The sequence below is a fragment of the Prinia subflava genome, chromosome 6 (assembly GCF_021018805.1).
Source record: "Prinia subflava isolate CZ2003 ecotype Zambia chromosome 6, Cam_Psub_1.2, whole genome shotgun sequence".
Classification (NCBI taxonomy): Eukaryota; Metazoa; Chordata; class Aves; order Passeriformes; family Cisticolidae; genus Prinia; species Prinia subflava.
This window is the reverse complement of record NC_086252.1, coordinates 17428601-17445031: the sequence shown is the minus strand read 5'-3', so window position 1 is coordinate 17445031 and position 16431 is coordinate 17428601. Positions and strand designations below refer to the sequence as shown.

Sequence of the window (16431 nt, the reverse complement as noted above, 5' to 3'; positions counted from 1 at the left end):
CCAACTGCCTACCCAACTGGGGGTTGATCAAAGCTAAAGCATGTTAAGGGCATTGATCAAATGCCTTTAACACTGACAGACTTTGGTCATTGATCACTTCACCAGGACCCCTGTTTGAGCAGTGCTTGAGTACTTCAGCTGTTGTCATTCTTACAAGAAAACTTAGCTTAACAGAGAGCTAGATGATGGTGAACTCCATTAGACATTTAAAAAACAGCAGACTTCATGAGAGTAGTCCTTACCTTTTGTCTCTTGAGTCTCCTGAGGCTTTCTGTCTCTAGGTTCTAGAGGCTCAGCTTCAGATCCCAATTCCGTACATCGCTTTTTTTCAAAACTGAAGTCTGGAAGTCGTGGAGCTTGAGGTCTAGTTTTTCTTGCAGGGTTCAGGAAGAAGCAGTAGGCACACCTAAATGCTACACCACAAAGCACACTCAGTAAGCAGCCTCACCAATTAACGCCACATTTCACCTTTATTCCTACACTATATTCTGATGGTTCAAAATACTAAAACCAGAGTTAACTAAGTGACTACCAGTACCAGAGAGTACCTCCACCAAATTTACAGAAGTTGTTCTATACAGGTCCTTTTTTAAATTCAGCAGACATTTGGTTTTTACAAATCTGCTTGCTTCCAGCTCTGCTGAACTGAGTACTGCCCAACACTGTGAAAGATTTGACCAAAATGAACAAAATAATGCAATTCAGCAGCACCAGATGTTGTCACGTGGTGTTGCTCTATTCTTTCCTAAAAAAGAATTAAGTTGGCAGATGATTTTTCCCCCTCCCCTTAAGATGCCACTTTCCTTCCACTCTGAGTAAGGAGATGTTAGGAATTCCACAAGGCGTATGTCTTACTCTGCTTTTTGAGGAGCATTCTGCTCCAGTGATGTTTAGTTAAGAAAATGCAGTTTTGTTTTTCAGAAGTAATTTAATTTAATTTAATATTTTAACTCTTTTTGCCCTCCTCAGTCTCACCAAGACAAGAGGGGAAGTGGCAATTTCTGGTACAGTTGAGCTGTGAACTTGTAAGAACTAAGATAACATATAGACTACATATCTTTGGTTTCATAGGAGACCCTTCTTTCATACTTACAATGCAGTATATTTACTCATAAAAATAAACAAAACAAAATGAAATAGAAGTTTTATCTAGGAATCCCTAGTTTCTTAAGCATCAGGCTTACACTTGTGGTAGAAAGCAGGCAAAATACAACATCTGTGTTCAATAAAGAGCTGTGTCTGTCTGAAGTTATTGTCAGCCATAAATTCACATACAGGCCCCTAGGGCTTGTTCCCACTCTTTTTCCAATACGTCCCCCAAGATCTTCTTGCCAAAGGAAAACTCAGTTTAAGTTCAGGTAAAAGAGGCACACTTTAATGTCAGATAGTTTCTCAACATAAAACCCTTCTGAGAACCATTCATAGCCAGTAGCAATGTTCAGGGATGTATCAGAGGAAGCTTATTTCTGCTGAATAGTTTTCCACACATAAAACCCATGACCTGAAGGTTGCAATAAAGTACTTCTCTAAGTCTTGAAGTAAATCTTAAGACACAGAGTAATAAGTTACCAAAAAATATTCCCACATGAAGTGGTACTTCACAATGTCAGCTAAGTACTCAGCTGCAACCAAAATGAAGTATGATGCATGTTTGTAATGAAACATAAGCCAAGTAATAGAGTCTAAAAAGATTAGCTCTTACCTATGTATTCAAACTCCTCCTTCAAAGCCATACCATTGTGAGAAAAACATTGCTGACATATAAGGGCATACCTAGAAAAAATGAATAACACATAGTTACATACCTTTAAGTAATAACACAATGAAGGGAGATTTATTTTACCTTACATATTGACTAATACCTTAGATATTTTTTCCAAAACATGATTTCCACAATGACATTGTTACTCTTGAAAGCAAACTAAATCTGTAGACTAAATACTTTTTGAAGTTGGTTTGACCACAGTGAAATACTCTCAGCTACACTTTAAACTATGGTTCAACATACTTTTCATATCAGTGTCAGAAAATAACATCCAAGTTAAGTCTTTATTTCATTAGAATACAGTTAATACGAAAAGTAACCATAGTAAATAGGTAAAGTTCTGATATGTTTGGAAAGTTCTGAAGGCAGTCTGAAGCATTTATAACAGATATAACGCTGAAGCACTGAGGCAAATAATTTCTTTTTTCTTAGTTCAAAATATACTTGAAGTCATTCACCCACTTGAACACAGATCTTTCTTTGTATCACAGTGCTAATACTGCTCAGAACAGATGTTAGTTTTGCCCAATAGTAACAGTTTCCCTGCAAAGATATTTCAAGTGAAGCATTGAGGAAGAGACATTTCTCAATTATGAAAATTTTGGACAAGTTCATTTATGATTCTTTTAACCTTGACATGGCTTAAACAAAACGGTTCCTTTCCCCTAAGTGTTTAGGTATTTCTTAAAGAACATTTTACCTGTTCTGAGGACCATCACCAACCAAATATTCAATAACTCTATCCACAACTCCTCTTTCTCGAGGAAGAACAGGTCTTGCCAAAGGAGGGCCTGGAGGATGAAGACCTAGAACATGAATTACATCAGAATTATTTTCCACTGTATAAATACGTATGACATTTCATTGTGTGTGCAAACAAAATATTGTGTGTGTAACAAAATAATTGCATCTACTTAATACACATGGGCATATTTCTTAGTCCATTAGGAAAGCTGTAAGATTCTTCAACCCAAAAAAGCTCAAAATTCCTCTTCTGGTCCTTTAGCTAATAATTTTATTAAATCACTCCATTTTTACACCTTGGACATGTAATTACATTTATAATTTCTAAAGAACTTAACATATCAATAATATCCAATTATTAACAAATAGACGTATTTTAAGAAAGAACAACTTAACTAAGTTCTCTTCATATACACTCAAGTCTGCAAATTTACACTTGTGGTTTACACCAATAAATCTGCCAAAAACAATGACAACAGTAGAAGAATTAGAGATCAGGACAACCTTGTCTACTGGAACGTGTCTTGTCATGGCATGGGGCTTTCAAATAGATTATCTTTAAGATCCCTTAAAACCCAAACCATTCTATGATTTTATGAAGATGTCACCACAGAAGCACCCCCTGGTTTCTGTGTAATTACTACACCACATGAGCGTGCCCTCAGTGTGCATTGAGTCTATACATTCAATCTGTCCAGCTGTTTGTCATTTTGGTAATCCCACATTTAATGACAGCTTGGATACGTTCAGATTTATGCTTGGTCAAAGAAGCCAGAAGGCCACTATAAAGATACTATTTTCCCCATGTATTTAACAAACTACCAGCAAAATGCAACTCCTTAAAGAACAGGTAAGAGCAATGGTTGGTTCTTTTTCACCTCTGCATACAGCAGTTAAACCAGAACACTGGCACAAATTTCTCTTTCCCTAAAGTTTTAAAATGTCAAGTCCGCCATACAAGACCACTGCAAACTACACATTTCCATTTGTATACCTTTGACTTCTTATGTCAACTTTCTCTTGCAGCCTTAAAACAGAATAAGCTAGGCCTAACATGAGACACTCAAGTCTGAATCATTCCAATTCGACCATTCAAGTAACTAAGTATGGAGAGGAAACATTTCACATTTAAGCATCAGAAGTGTCATGTTACAGTACTTTCAACAAACAGTCCTGAGTGTAAGAACGCAGAATTTGGGGGAAGAGAGGGCAACACTTAAAATCTGCTCACATAAGAGCTTTACGAATTGCATTCAAAGTCCACAAAACTAACTAAACAATGTTTGAGAAGGACAATGAACCAGTCTTTCAGAACTCTCCAGCTGGGAGAAAATAGTCAGCTTCAAGCCACTCTAACACAAAATTGTGACACCTTGAAAATAAGACTTAGTTTAAACCATTGACAAAATTACTTTTAAAAATGCAAAAGTCCTATGCAAGCTCAAGATAGGTAAGAAGGTTAGACAAAAAAAAAAAATCAGCCAGTATTAGCAGGTTTCACACTGAGATGAGCATCTGGCAATCTGAAGCCCTGTACAAACTAAGTATATGTAATTCATGGAAAGGAAATACTGAAGGCAGAAAAAGAGACCAATGTTTTCTCTGAGAAGAGTTCCAGCTCATAACTGTTCTCACTCCATCCAGTAAAAACAAATATAGAAAGAGCCTGGCTTAAAAGAAAGGCCTTTCGTGACTACAGAAGTCAGCCAATAATTCTTTTTTGAATTTGCTGTATGTTTTCAGTGTTTTTCTTGAGTTATGTTTCACAGAACCTCCTATAATGACCAATAAACAAGAGGAAGCTAAAGGGTAAAACAAATTAAAATCACTGTCTCAATATGCAAAAGTAAAACAGATTTAACACACTGTCCAAAAATGCAAAATAGGATTTTTAAAAAATCCCAACAAAGGACAACTAAGTTTGTTAGTATGTTGAACTAGTTCAGAAGGACATTTAATTGAAAAATATTGTGTTAAAAACAGTTGACTTCAAGCTTATCAGGATCGTTCAGATTTCATTTTCTTATAGCAACTTAGCCAGGGACAGCACCAGGATATGCAGTCATAGCTTCCAGCACTTTGATAAACATACACACAGAGTAACATGTACCTCCTAAGCAGAATATTCTTAGAATATGCTGAGTTGGAAGGAACCCATCTCGATTCATTGAGTCCAGCTCCTGGCCCTGCACAGGACACCCCAAAAATCACACCATGTACCTGAGAGCAGTGTCCGAATGCTTGCTGAACTCTGTCAGGCTTGGTGCTGTGACCACTTCCATGGGGAGCACACGCTAGTGCTCTGGGTAAAAAACCTTTCCCTGATACCCAACCTAAACCTCCCTGACTCAGCTTGGTGCATTTCTTCAGGCACTGTCACTGGTCACCAGAGCAAAGAGATCAGTGCCTGCCCCTCTGCTTCCCTCATGAGGATGTTAAAGACCACACTGAGGTCTCCTCTCTGTCTCCTCTTCTTCAGGCTGAACAAACCAAATATCTCAGCCTCTCCTCCTAAATCTTCACCTCCAGACCAGGAGGCAAAGACAACACAGCAAGTCTTACTATTCAATAACCTGATCCAAGGTGGGTTTCATGCTTAAATATAGCATTAAAAGTAATGGCCAGCAAATTACCATTTCAAGCCTCCTACCTTTTCATTTTCACAGATAGAAGAAACAAAGGAAAAAGTATCTAAGGGCAGAATGTACTGTATTGTGGCAAGCCTTGTGCTCAATGCCACATACAGCTAACTTCCATCCTCTATGGCTAACATTAAACATCGCAGGAATCAAATATTTGATTCCTACAATCAAATATTGTAGTGACCTACAATTATGACCTCTTGTAGTGCTTCACATAGAACAAGACTTGACATTAAGGCTCCACTATTTGTAACAGCACATCTTTCAAGACACATCTTGTCAATACTGGATATTTGAGCTAAACGGACTGTCCGAATCTTTAGGAGCACAACAAAACCTTTCAGAAAATAGCACAATTACAACCCACCAGTTAGGTACAAAAAAGTTCCATACTCAACACAAATGTTTTTAAAATAGGCCTTATTTTCACAAAGAAGAGAAATGAATTCAGGAGATAACAATCAGTGAATGCATTTCCAAGTTACCCCTGTGTTCTGTCCTCAAGTAGGAACCTAGACCAAGAAAACTGTCACAGCAGCGAGACAGAACAAATTCAGTGCAATATAAACTCTATTCTGCTAAAGCTCAGGCAAAATTTACTTCCTAGGGCTTTACGAAAACCTGAAAGATCAAATACTTCCATCAAAAAAAGGCACTGATACAATCTGCAATAAAATTAAAGCTCTAGAATAATTTTGTGAATACCTGGTTTACACTCAAATGTTTACTTAGGCCTTTACTCAGAAGACCAAGTTTTCACATGACCTGTAAATGACCAATATATGAAGTTTCTAAAAGTCAATAAACAAGGCAAAAATTGAATGAAGTTACCTAGAATGAAACATCACAACACACTCCAACAACAACTTCAATTACCTGCCCTCCTAATAACTCAAACCAACCATCTTGGTTCTCATGCTGTTATGGACATCAGTAATTAATATAAACATCAAAAGCAATCATTGTAGAAAGACTGGTCATTTTTGCAAAGCTTGGCAAACTCTCAACTACCTGCTGGTTATTAATTTTCAAACATATGGGAGCTCTGTGGTAATACACATTAAATTGATTCTCCTCTACAAAATATAGTATAATGAAAATGAATTATTAATATTCGGTAAAATAGGGATAATTAAGGCTATTCATATTTGTTGCAGGCCATGCACAAACTTAGATACCATATTATTCTTACAGATACTGAATTTACACACTTTTCACAACAGCTACATGACTGAGGATTTACATGCCTGGAAGTTTTGGGGAAATTCAAGAAAAAAGAGGGCTTCCATATTAACTGACACTTGCAATGGCTCCCATTGTTATCTATGGCAAAGGAATGTGTTTGGTCAAAATACCAGTTGTTTAGTGGGGGAAAAAGTGTCTGTAAGACATTATCACAAAAATTACATTAAAAATTTTAAATCACAAGCTTGGCAATTGTCCTTTCAAATGAGTCAGTTACTTTATTTTCCTTCTTCTTTTAAAACACTTAGGCAGTAAAGGCTGAATTTCATCCAGCTTATTCAATGTGTCTGAATCTTCCCCTAAGAATAAAGCTATTATACAGCTGATATTTTATTCCACAGTCAGCTTCCTTAAAAAGGGGCATGCAATTTTAAACTCATTATGGAATTTTTGGTAATTAGATATCAGTAAATGTAGTTTGCAACCAAATGACCAATTTCCTGGTGCAAGGAACTAATTTCTGGTACTTCAGATAATCAAGACTTACTAATAACTTGCCTTTACAGTTCATTTCAGGGATAAAAACAAATCTAGCAGTTTCATAACACAGGTAAAGAATTACTAACAACAAATAAGATTTAATGGACTCTACAGAGAAGGGAGATCACAGCTTTCCGTGACAAGTTTATTCCACTATACTAAACGACAGGAAAAGGCATTTTAACATTCAGCTTCACAAGAACTTAGAGAGTAGGTGCCAATGTATTATCTACAGTTCTACTTTTTGATTATATCATGGAAGTTAGTAGGGAAGGACATACAGTTGGTAAGACTTAAGTAGCTTCAAAAATCAGGAACACGGGGCAGAGAAAAATACTCATGATCCCTGTATATAGAGCAAAGAACTACTCATTACACGGATGCTCATGAGATTCTTGGCAAGTTGGCCCCCTTCTATTTTCAAGACAGCATTTCATCTCCTTTCTTGCCATGTGATCCAACTTGTCAAACATCCCACAAAGAATGAAAGGCCTGGCACAAACACATACACAGCTTTACCATCCATGAGGAAAATGAGAACAGTGCCTCCCACACAAAACTCCTAAATTTTGCAATCCTTCCAACGCAATTTAGTTCATACTCTATTTATTAAAAGTCCATTCCATCTGAACACCAAGTAAGAAATCAAGGGAAAAACACTTTGAGGATATGAAACCAAATTTCAAGGACTACTCATTCCTACCAGATTTCAACTTGTTGCTAAACTTGGACTCTTGTACCAAAATAACTGCCATTTTAGTATTCAGCTACAACACAGACCACTTTTCTGTTGTATTTGGTATTACACACTTTAATCTACGAGTAGAGGCTGCATGACTATACTTTCTAGAGTAAAAGAAATAAATAAATGTCAAGATGCATGTTAAAAAAAATATGTGCAGGCTTTAGTGAGAAGCATGAATGTATTCTGAAAGTGTTCTCCTCTGTACCTGATTTATATAAGCATAGAGCTCTTCTAAACTAAGAACATAAAAAGGTATGCTATATTGTTGACTACAGAATACTGCAAAGTTTTATTGCCATTTAAACAAAGAAGCCATAACAGTTAAATGAGCTCAGGCAATAGGTTTCAGCATCAAAAGGTGCCAGCTGTAAAGAGTTATGGCTAATTGAATATGGAACTCCTGCTTAATCAGATAACTGCTCTGCTATTTCCAAATGAAATGCCATTTCCATACTGTATGAAAATGGCCTATTTTATTGGTAACCAGAGAAAACAATATAAACTGTAAATAACATTAAGTGCTGTGTTTACCCATTCCAGGCACTGAAGTAGCAGGGGATGCAGGGCGCCTTGGTAAAACACTGGATTGCAAGGATGGCCCAGCCGCTCTTTCCGGGAGCCCGCTCGGAGCCGGCGTCTCTCTCTGCAGATTGGGAGATGCTGCGAGTGGGGACTTTGGAGAGCCCTGCTTAGGAGTTGCAGGGGGTGTAGAAGCGTTTCTTTGAGCTGCAGTCCTCTGACGAATTTCTGACAACAACATGAACATACTGAATTTACTATCTAGCGTTATAAGCAAGATATTAGTAAAAGTACATTAAGATTGTTATACTAATCAGCAAATTACAGAATCAAACAAAACCAGGAATGTCTAAAACTAAACATCGTCAGCTGAGCGTGTCATAGAAGTAAGTATCACACAGAAGTAAATACCACATAGAATACTATATTTCACTTATCATAATTGTTAAATATTTAGGGCAAAATTATTCTAGAAGGAAATTAGAGAACAGAATCATAAAGTACCTGCTAAGGCAAAATGCTGTACATATGAACAGCTAAACTCAAACAACAATGCATAGAATTGGCCACTTTTTACTCCATGGCTTAAAAATGCTTCCAAGTATTTAGCTTTCCATGGGACCAACACTATTCATTCAGCATCCAATATGCCCAGGCTACGTGCCCACAGCTATTAAAAAAGCAGACTGGATAAAGGAAACCATTCTAAAACCAGAAGAAAAGGTAACACTTCATTCAGGTGATACAGTTTCACTCAGTTGTTTCAGTAACCCTACCATCAAACCATGTGCATGGATTCTCACAAAGCAAGAATGGGCTCTGCCAGAACACATCCCTACTTTTACCTCTTCTCACACCACTATCAATTACAATAAATCGCTATCATGAAAAACTTAATATATTTCCTCAGCTGTGCTTACCTGAAGCCAAGTATCACCAGAGTAATATACCACGGTTTGAATGTTGTAATAGTCATGCAAGCCTGCCATTCCCACATTATTGCAACAAAACAAACTGAAATGTAACCATTGCTTTAGGTCTGCAGATATTACATGGTTAACAAGTAGCAGATTAGTCTCTAAAAGGGACACCCCAATAACACCCACACCCAAGACTGTGTTACCCCTACAGAGTTAGTGTATAACACCATGTCACTTTGAACTCTCTTGCGTGTCTTCCTCCACAACAAATGGAATTTAACACCACATGTGGACTTTAAAATCATTTCCACGAGTCTCAAGATTAGAGGAATTTTATCTGCTGACTTTGTGTCAGGCTGGAAGAGTTTAAATGCTTAGCAGGCACTTTACAGGTCCACTGGCAACCAGCCACTGGAAAATGGGTGTGCAGAGTCTGAGGGAGCGATCCCTGTCCCTGACAGTACAACACTACCACACCAAGCTCCTGCTTGGGTGGAGGAGGTGAGCACGCTATGTCAGCTGGCACTAGCTAAGAGCTGCTATCACTCAAGTCCTGCGTCAAACACAACAGTTCTGCAGGAATACAGGCAATCTAGAGCCATGAAAAATGCAACATTACACAGGTTATGGTCCTGCCTAATTTCCTGTACATATAAACAGGATTAATACACAACAGAAGAAGGAATTAAAAATTCTTTGGTATCACTACCTTAAAAACTACAAGTTAAAAAACTAGTCTTACTAAAAATCCATCTAGTTCAGTTTCCTGCAAAGCAGAACAAATGACTACTTTTCCCCTGCCACCCCATGTGCATGGCTGCACTACTTCACACAACTTCATCGTCCAAATTACATCACCCAGTGAGTCTGAAGAGCCTGTATTTTAACTTGATTTAACAAGTATGTTTGCCCCCTCACTATTTAAGCTGTTCAGAACTTGGAACCCAGGATTAATTGGTGAGGTAGTTGCAGAAATTCCATTAACATTTCCTTGGCGACTTGCTTGTGGTTTGAAAACTGCTCCTGTGTTGAGAGTTTCATCTGAAGTAAGATTTCATTTATGATGAACCTCCCCATTAACACACCTTCAGGATCTTTTTGTGAGTGACATTAGCAGTAAACTTTCAAGTTTTACTACACTAGGATAACTGCATTCTCTCTATGCTATCTGACCAACAGGCATGGTCCATCTCCAAATACAAAATATTGATTAAAATCCATGATTTATTCAACTATCATAGTCAAGTTTGTGTTATAGTTTCCTGTCATGTGTTAGTTTCAAAAATTAAGCTAAAAGATACGCAATTTCTGAAGTCTTCTCAGGTCCACATAAATACAAAAAATGAGTGATAAATATAAAGCCTAATTCCACTTGTTCCAAGATCATTTTAAACATATGGAAAGGCATCTCAATCCATTCTTTTTTCTTTATTATTGTTTTACATAGAAAAATGCCCAAGACCATGACTATAATTTCTACATATGGATGTTACTTCTATAGTTTTGAAGACTGTCTTTCTAGATCATGTGGGTTAAGCATATTAATTTAAATTGTTTAAGAGTGCTGAATCTCTTTTGATAGGTCAAGGCTATATTCACATTTATTCAGAGCCCATAATATACTATTTCTAAGCAATTTCAATGCTGCCTGCAAGAGCCTTGCCCCTTTTGCCTGTTCTTTCTGAAGGGTCATTTTTGGCAAGTCTTCCTGAAACGACTTTCAATTAAAAAGATACTGCTACTTTAACTACTCTCTCCCCATATTTTTATTCCTATAAAGATGCTGAACCAGTACTTTACAGTCAGTGTAAGAGAGATGAGCTTCAGTAGTTTTAGTCTCATTACAGAGTTAAGAACGCAAGAGTCATTGCTAGTTTCCACAAAATATTAGGTTATCCACAATGCCTTTTTCCCCCCCTTCACTTAGAAGTTCACTTGGCTTTCACTCTGTTCTGTGATTCATACTTAAGAGATCTTGCCAACACTGCTGCTCCCCAAGTAAGAGACATCACCAGAATCTGCATTACGAGAAAGTGAGAAATGCTCTCCTTGGCACAACCAACAGCCCATCCATTCCAGTATTTCCTTTCATAGAATGGCTGTAGATGTTAATCAGTGACAACACACAAACCTGAACTTCTGATGCTTACATTCCTGATCCCATCCCCAGGATCCATTAATGTATTGCCATGGACATCAAGAGTACAGCCCTGTCTCATCATTTTGGTATCACATACGAACCCTTTACATGAATTCCCCTAATTCCTTTTAAATCTGCTCTGCACTTCCACAATAACAGCCCTAATATTCTTTTGAAGTAACTGAATATGATCTATATCCTTCTCAAATTGCCTTAAGATGCAATGCATTAAAAATGAGCCTCTTGCAAAGTGCTAGATTTCCATAATTCCAAGTTGCACAATTTAGCTAAGAAACATGTCCATTGACCTCAACACTACCACAGTTTACAGCTACTGCTAATGTAGTTTTAACGAAGTTTCACAATTTTCCAAGGATTTTCTTCAGAAACAATATTCGTGTATCCAAAAGTCAACAGCATGAAGACAGATAAATTGCCTAAAAATAGAACTTTTATTCTCCAAACTCACTGCAGTTCAAATTCTGCAGTTACCAGCACTGGACACTTCAGACATAAGCAGACACATTACTTAGGAGATATCTACTCAACTGATGATTCAGTATGAGCTCTTAAAGTCTGTTATACTACTGCAGTGGTGAGGCAGTGACATGTTTCATGTTTACAAGCGTAACTATTTTATTTTTCCCTCACTTCAAAACACCTTGATTTTTGTAGAGAAGAATACATTCTTTTCATAGAGCTACACTACACTGCAGGTCAATAAACAGTTTACATAACTTGTTTGCTTTAGTATCCAAGACCAACCAAAAATTGTCTTCCTTCCGCCCCATGCCTATATCCATTCCTGCAACCATCTTCTATTGCATTACCTTCCATTCAGGTCACAGAGTGATCTCATTTACAATACACTCCTGCTAACAATCGTATTAGCAATACGAAAAGAGCAGGTACCAACAACAGGATATTGTTGATAAATATTTCACTGCAAATATATACTTACCCTATTTTTCTCTATGGCAAATGTACTGAATAATAAGTATATATTCATTAACTGTACCCTTCAAAATATTTCTGAACAGATAAAATTGTACTTAAATTTTCAAATTCCTTTCCTTCTGGATTTCCTGATCGTTTTTTATGCCGAACACGAGATTGACCTAAGTCACCTGTTAAAACTACCATTACTTATTTAAGCATTTCATTTCAAAATCACAAAAACTGCAAAAAGAGGTAGACACACAGGAAAACTGGGGCACTACCAGCTGCTTTTCTGAGAACCAACAATTAAGCAATACTGATTAAACCTTTGTACCAATTAGTATGATGCACAAGCCTTCATTTCAACCAGTAAGTCAAAAACATACAAACTAATTAACCTTTCATCAGCTGTCTCATATACAACATTGGCCAACTTGATTATATATCAGTCATTATTTATCCTCTTTTCAAAATGACTCAGTTACAGAGCTCAAGAAAGTGAGTTCTGTAACTTGGCTAGCTTGTGTCCAAAGAGAGCAAAGAGAAGATCAAGGAAGCTTTAATGCTAAGTTGCTAACAAATACTTTATTATTCCAAAGCACTCTAATTCTACCTCATACTACATGCATCAATTTATACCACAATCACATAAAGGTGTCATTTAGTTACAGTAAGTTATATACTGCACAGAACAGAAGATAATATTCATTTTGGGCAGATAGTTAATGTGAACAGCAATAAGCTAGTAGGTTTTCTGATAGCTAAAAATTGAAATAATTACAGCATATAACAAGAACAAGTTATTTGGAAATTCAGTCTCCATAATTTCACAAGCCAAAGCCAAACACAGCACGTCCCTATTGAACAGTAACGCACCTCCAAAACAGAATAGTCTGACTCACCACTTACACAAGGACAAAAAGCTGCACCAATTCCAAATTCAATGCGTTAGAGAACAGATTGGAAAAAAGAAAATAAAATTGTGCTATACACGAACAAAGTTACATTCACTGACTCATAGAATCATTTAGCTTGGAAAAGACCCTTAAGATCATAAAATCCAACTATAAGCCATGACAATTTACAAAATTTATTTTCCAAAATCCTTTCCAAAGCTAAACTGCACTTTTATTCAGGATCAAGCAAGAATGTTCATGCACCCCAAGAAGTTGCATCTGTTTGAAAGAGAATTGTACATTTTCTCAGCTGTGTTCCCACTTACTGGTTCATACCATGACAGTCTCAGAGAGCATTCTTTGCAAACCAAACTCTACTAGAAGATTCCTTCCACCAAGTCCCAGAGACCAGTTTACAGCTAGCTCCAAATAAAAAGTTCTAAGCACAGACAGTGTGGGCAAACTCCTCAGCAACAACTGTTTCACATATCTATTCATACCACACTTCCCAACGTAGACCACAGCCTACAATGACTGGCTCTCAGAAATAATTCTAACTCTCTCAGAACCTCTCCCTCCCAGGCCTTCTATTAACAGTCAAGACACAATCAACACAACACAGCATATGCTGTATCCAACTGATCTGCTTTTGTCTGATTGCTCAAAAGCAAGGGCACTATGCTTTGAAAACCCAAACATTCACAAGATTAATTAATATACACTGACCAACTCACTTCTCATCACTGTTCCTTACACAGCCTGGGTAGAGCGGAAGAGATCAGTCATGTACCTCCTAAGGAGTTTCAAAACTGCTGCTGCTCTCTCTTAATAAAGCCAGAGTGATTAAAGACTTACCACTGTCTAATTTATAGCTAATTTTCTGTAGATTTCTATGTAGAAACACACATTTCCAGTTTCATGCCCTGGTCAATGTTACTTGCACTACACCAACAGATCTGTCACCCTACTACTGGACTACTGGAGTGATTTCTAACATAGCTCAAGAAGGATGAATTTTATAAAGAGTTTTAAAAAAGCCAACTACAGACTTCTACACATTACAGGTGTAACAGAAAATTCTTGGCAACCACCCATGAGCTGTGTTAAGGCAGAGAAAAGAACAGGGTGTCAGAATGGCCCTTCAGCCTGAACAAAACTATGAATGCTGCAGAAATGGAGCATGGGAGAGACAGGCAAGGAGCAAACTTGAAAAAAAGCTGTTGTGTCTAAGACATCAGAAGAGATTAAAGATTCACTATTGAAGTACTGCACTGCAACTGTTCACTTGTCAATGTCAACAAGTGTAGGATAGTTTTTAAATGTTTTCATGTCAATTTGAAGCTAAGCAAGAAGAGCAAAACAGCGGATTTGATGATGCAGCTTATAAACACCTTCATTAGTAAATTCAGGTGCTCTGCACTGAACAGGACAAGTACTCCAAGAGTGAAAAATAGGAAAAATAGAAGTTTGGTTACCCACAAGAGTTAAACACAAAGTTGACAATTCTCATATTAAATTCTAAAACAATCTGTCTATTTTATGAAAAACTATGCATATCAGATTCTGCAGTTTGTTTTGAACATCAGCCCTTTCAGGTTACAACAGCAAGTTAACAAAAAAGACTGGGCTTAAAGTGTGAGTACAATCCTCAGTATTACAGCATGAGGCAGCCTTTACACTGTGTTCATACAAGTATTTTCAGTTTAACTACAGCATATTACACTCAACCTTAACAAAATTAACAGCAGCAGTCTGTTTGCATAAATATCAATACGTGTGTGAGATCTGTCGAGTTTTGAAACTTGTGTGGGCAATCTAGAAACAAAGCTTCCTTGAAACACATTCAGGTTTATTCTATTTTGTTTTATTCAATAGCACCTTTAAATGGAACATTGTAAAGCAGTAAAGAACTGTCCATTCCTTGCAACTAGAAAGTAGTTGAATTATGCACCAGCTTCTTTTTCCTCTCTGGGCACCAAATAGAAGTAGTTTAAGTACTGCATTACGGGAAGTCTAACTAGCCATAAATAGGAACACAATTGAAAAGCTAAGTCAATGAATATTACACAAGATTTGAAAATACCTTAGTATTCTACAAAAGTTGCAGGTATGGCACAAGAAGTTAAATTTCCTCTCAGCTTTAACATCAAGCAGCATTAAATATGCCACTGTCTAGAACATCAGGCTTTAGTAATAGACCCCTTGCCTGAAAAATACAGAACAGTAATGGGCATAGCCTAATGAACAGTCTATTAACCCTAAATAAAGGTCAATTGATCTACAAATTTTATCATAGACAGACTTCTAGACTGGAAATTTCTGTGAAAGATGAGTATCTATGCTAAAGAGCACACGTTTTACAGGACTATTACCTTGTCCAGGTCTTGGGGTTGCAGATGTTCCAGCAGATGGTAGTTCAGTTTCCTGCCAATTAATTATAAATAACATTATCTGAATGCTCAGCTCCATAGTACCTTTCATATTACATCAGTATCAATAACAAGATTCACCTTTGCACTTGATCCTGGATCAAATCTTTCAAGGATTAGTTTAGCAGTCTTGTATGTTTCCTTTTCCATTACTTCCTCAAGCTGGAAACAGAAAGGTTCCACACATCAGTAGATCATTTGTCAAAGTATTTCCCCTCACCACAGCCTCCCATTTACAAGCATCTTATCAATGTTACCAAAAGGTGAAGCTCATCCATGAACCAGTAGTATTTTCAGATACCTGAGGATTTGCTATATTCAATGGAAAAAAAATTTTGCTTTCAAGAATAGTTTCTAAACTCTAATGGACTACTTGTACTTAACAGCTTTATTGCAAGGAAACACCAAATATTGCTAATTGTTTACATATAATGAGGAGAATAATTACAAGCACCAACTTCAATAATGGAATGTGCAAAAATCTATCAGCCATCATTATTGGAAGTTATTAGACATGACAAGCAAATGACAGGCAATTCCTTAGATTTATTTCCTCATAGCACTTAATGCTATTAATTTAAGGAAGGTCGTTAGCCAAGTGCTTTACAGAATAAAGTCCCTGTGCCAATTAACTGCTGTCAGCATCGATTTTAGATTATTTATTAGCAGAAGCAATTAGCTTGCTGCAAATGCTGTGAAAACTCACTAACTAGAGAACAGCCATGGAATTTGCTCAAATGACTTTAAAGGCTGGGTCTACATCTTTACAGCAATTCAAACTGCTTTCCAGAAAAAGGAACACGTTAAGAATTTAAATAAAAAAATTACTGAGAACTATGCATACTTTAGGGAGTGTAATTAAAGCACTTCATTATTACAGAGTTTTATTTACAATGCACTCAAGTGGCTTTATAGCTAATACATGGGCTTAATTAAAAAAAGTAATCACTAGTAAAGTATCATTTTA

At 36.9% G+C, this 16431-nt stretch overlaps 1 protein-coding gene across 5 annotated transcripts in view; it reads right to left on the bottom strand.

Moving 5' to 3' along the window:
- The window catches only part of LNPK (lunapark, ER junction formation factor), a 47527-nt gene that overhangs the window by 13375 nt on the left and 17721 nt on the right, over nucleotides 1–16431 (bottom strand). For all 5 annotated transcript variants that reach the window (XR_010080772.1, XM_063400476.1, XM_063400478.1 and 2 more), the window contains exons 7-12: nucleotides 15546–15626; nucleotides 15408–15459; nucleotides 8153–8368; nucleotides 2466–2571; nucleotides 1703–1773; nucleotides 243–413 (exon numbers count right to left, since the gene is read on the bottom strand). Coding sequence is in view for 4 of the 5 variants with exons in the window: in XM_063400476.1 (XP_063256546.1) it covers nucleotides 243–413; nucleotides 1703–1773; nucleotides 2466–2571; nucleotides 8153–8368; nucleotides 15408–15459; nucleotides 15546–15626 (697 nt within the window). In the remaining variant the exon portion in view is untranslated. The remainder of the gene's footprint in view (nucleotides 1–242; nucleotides 414–1702; nucleotides 1774–2465; nucleotides 2572–8152; nucleotides 8369–15407; nucleotides 15460–15545; nucleotides 15627–16431) is intronic.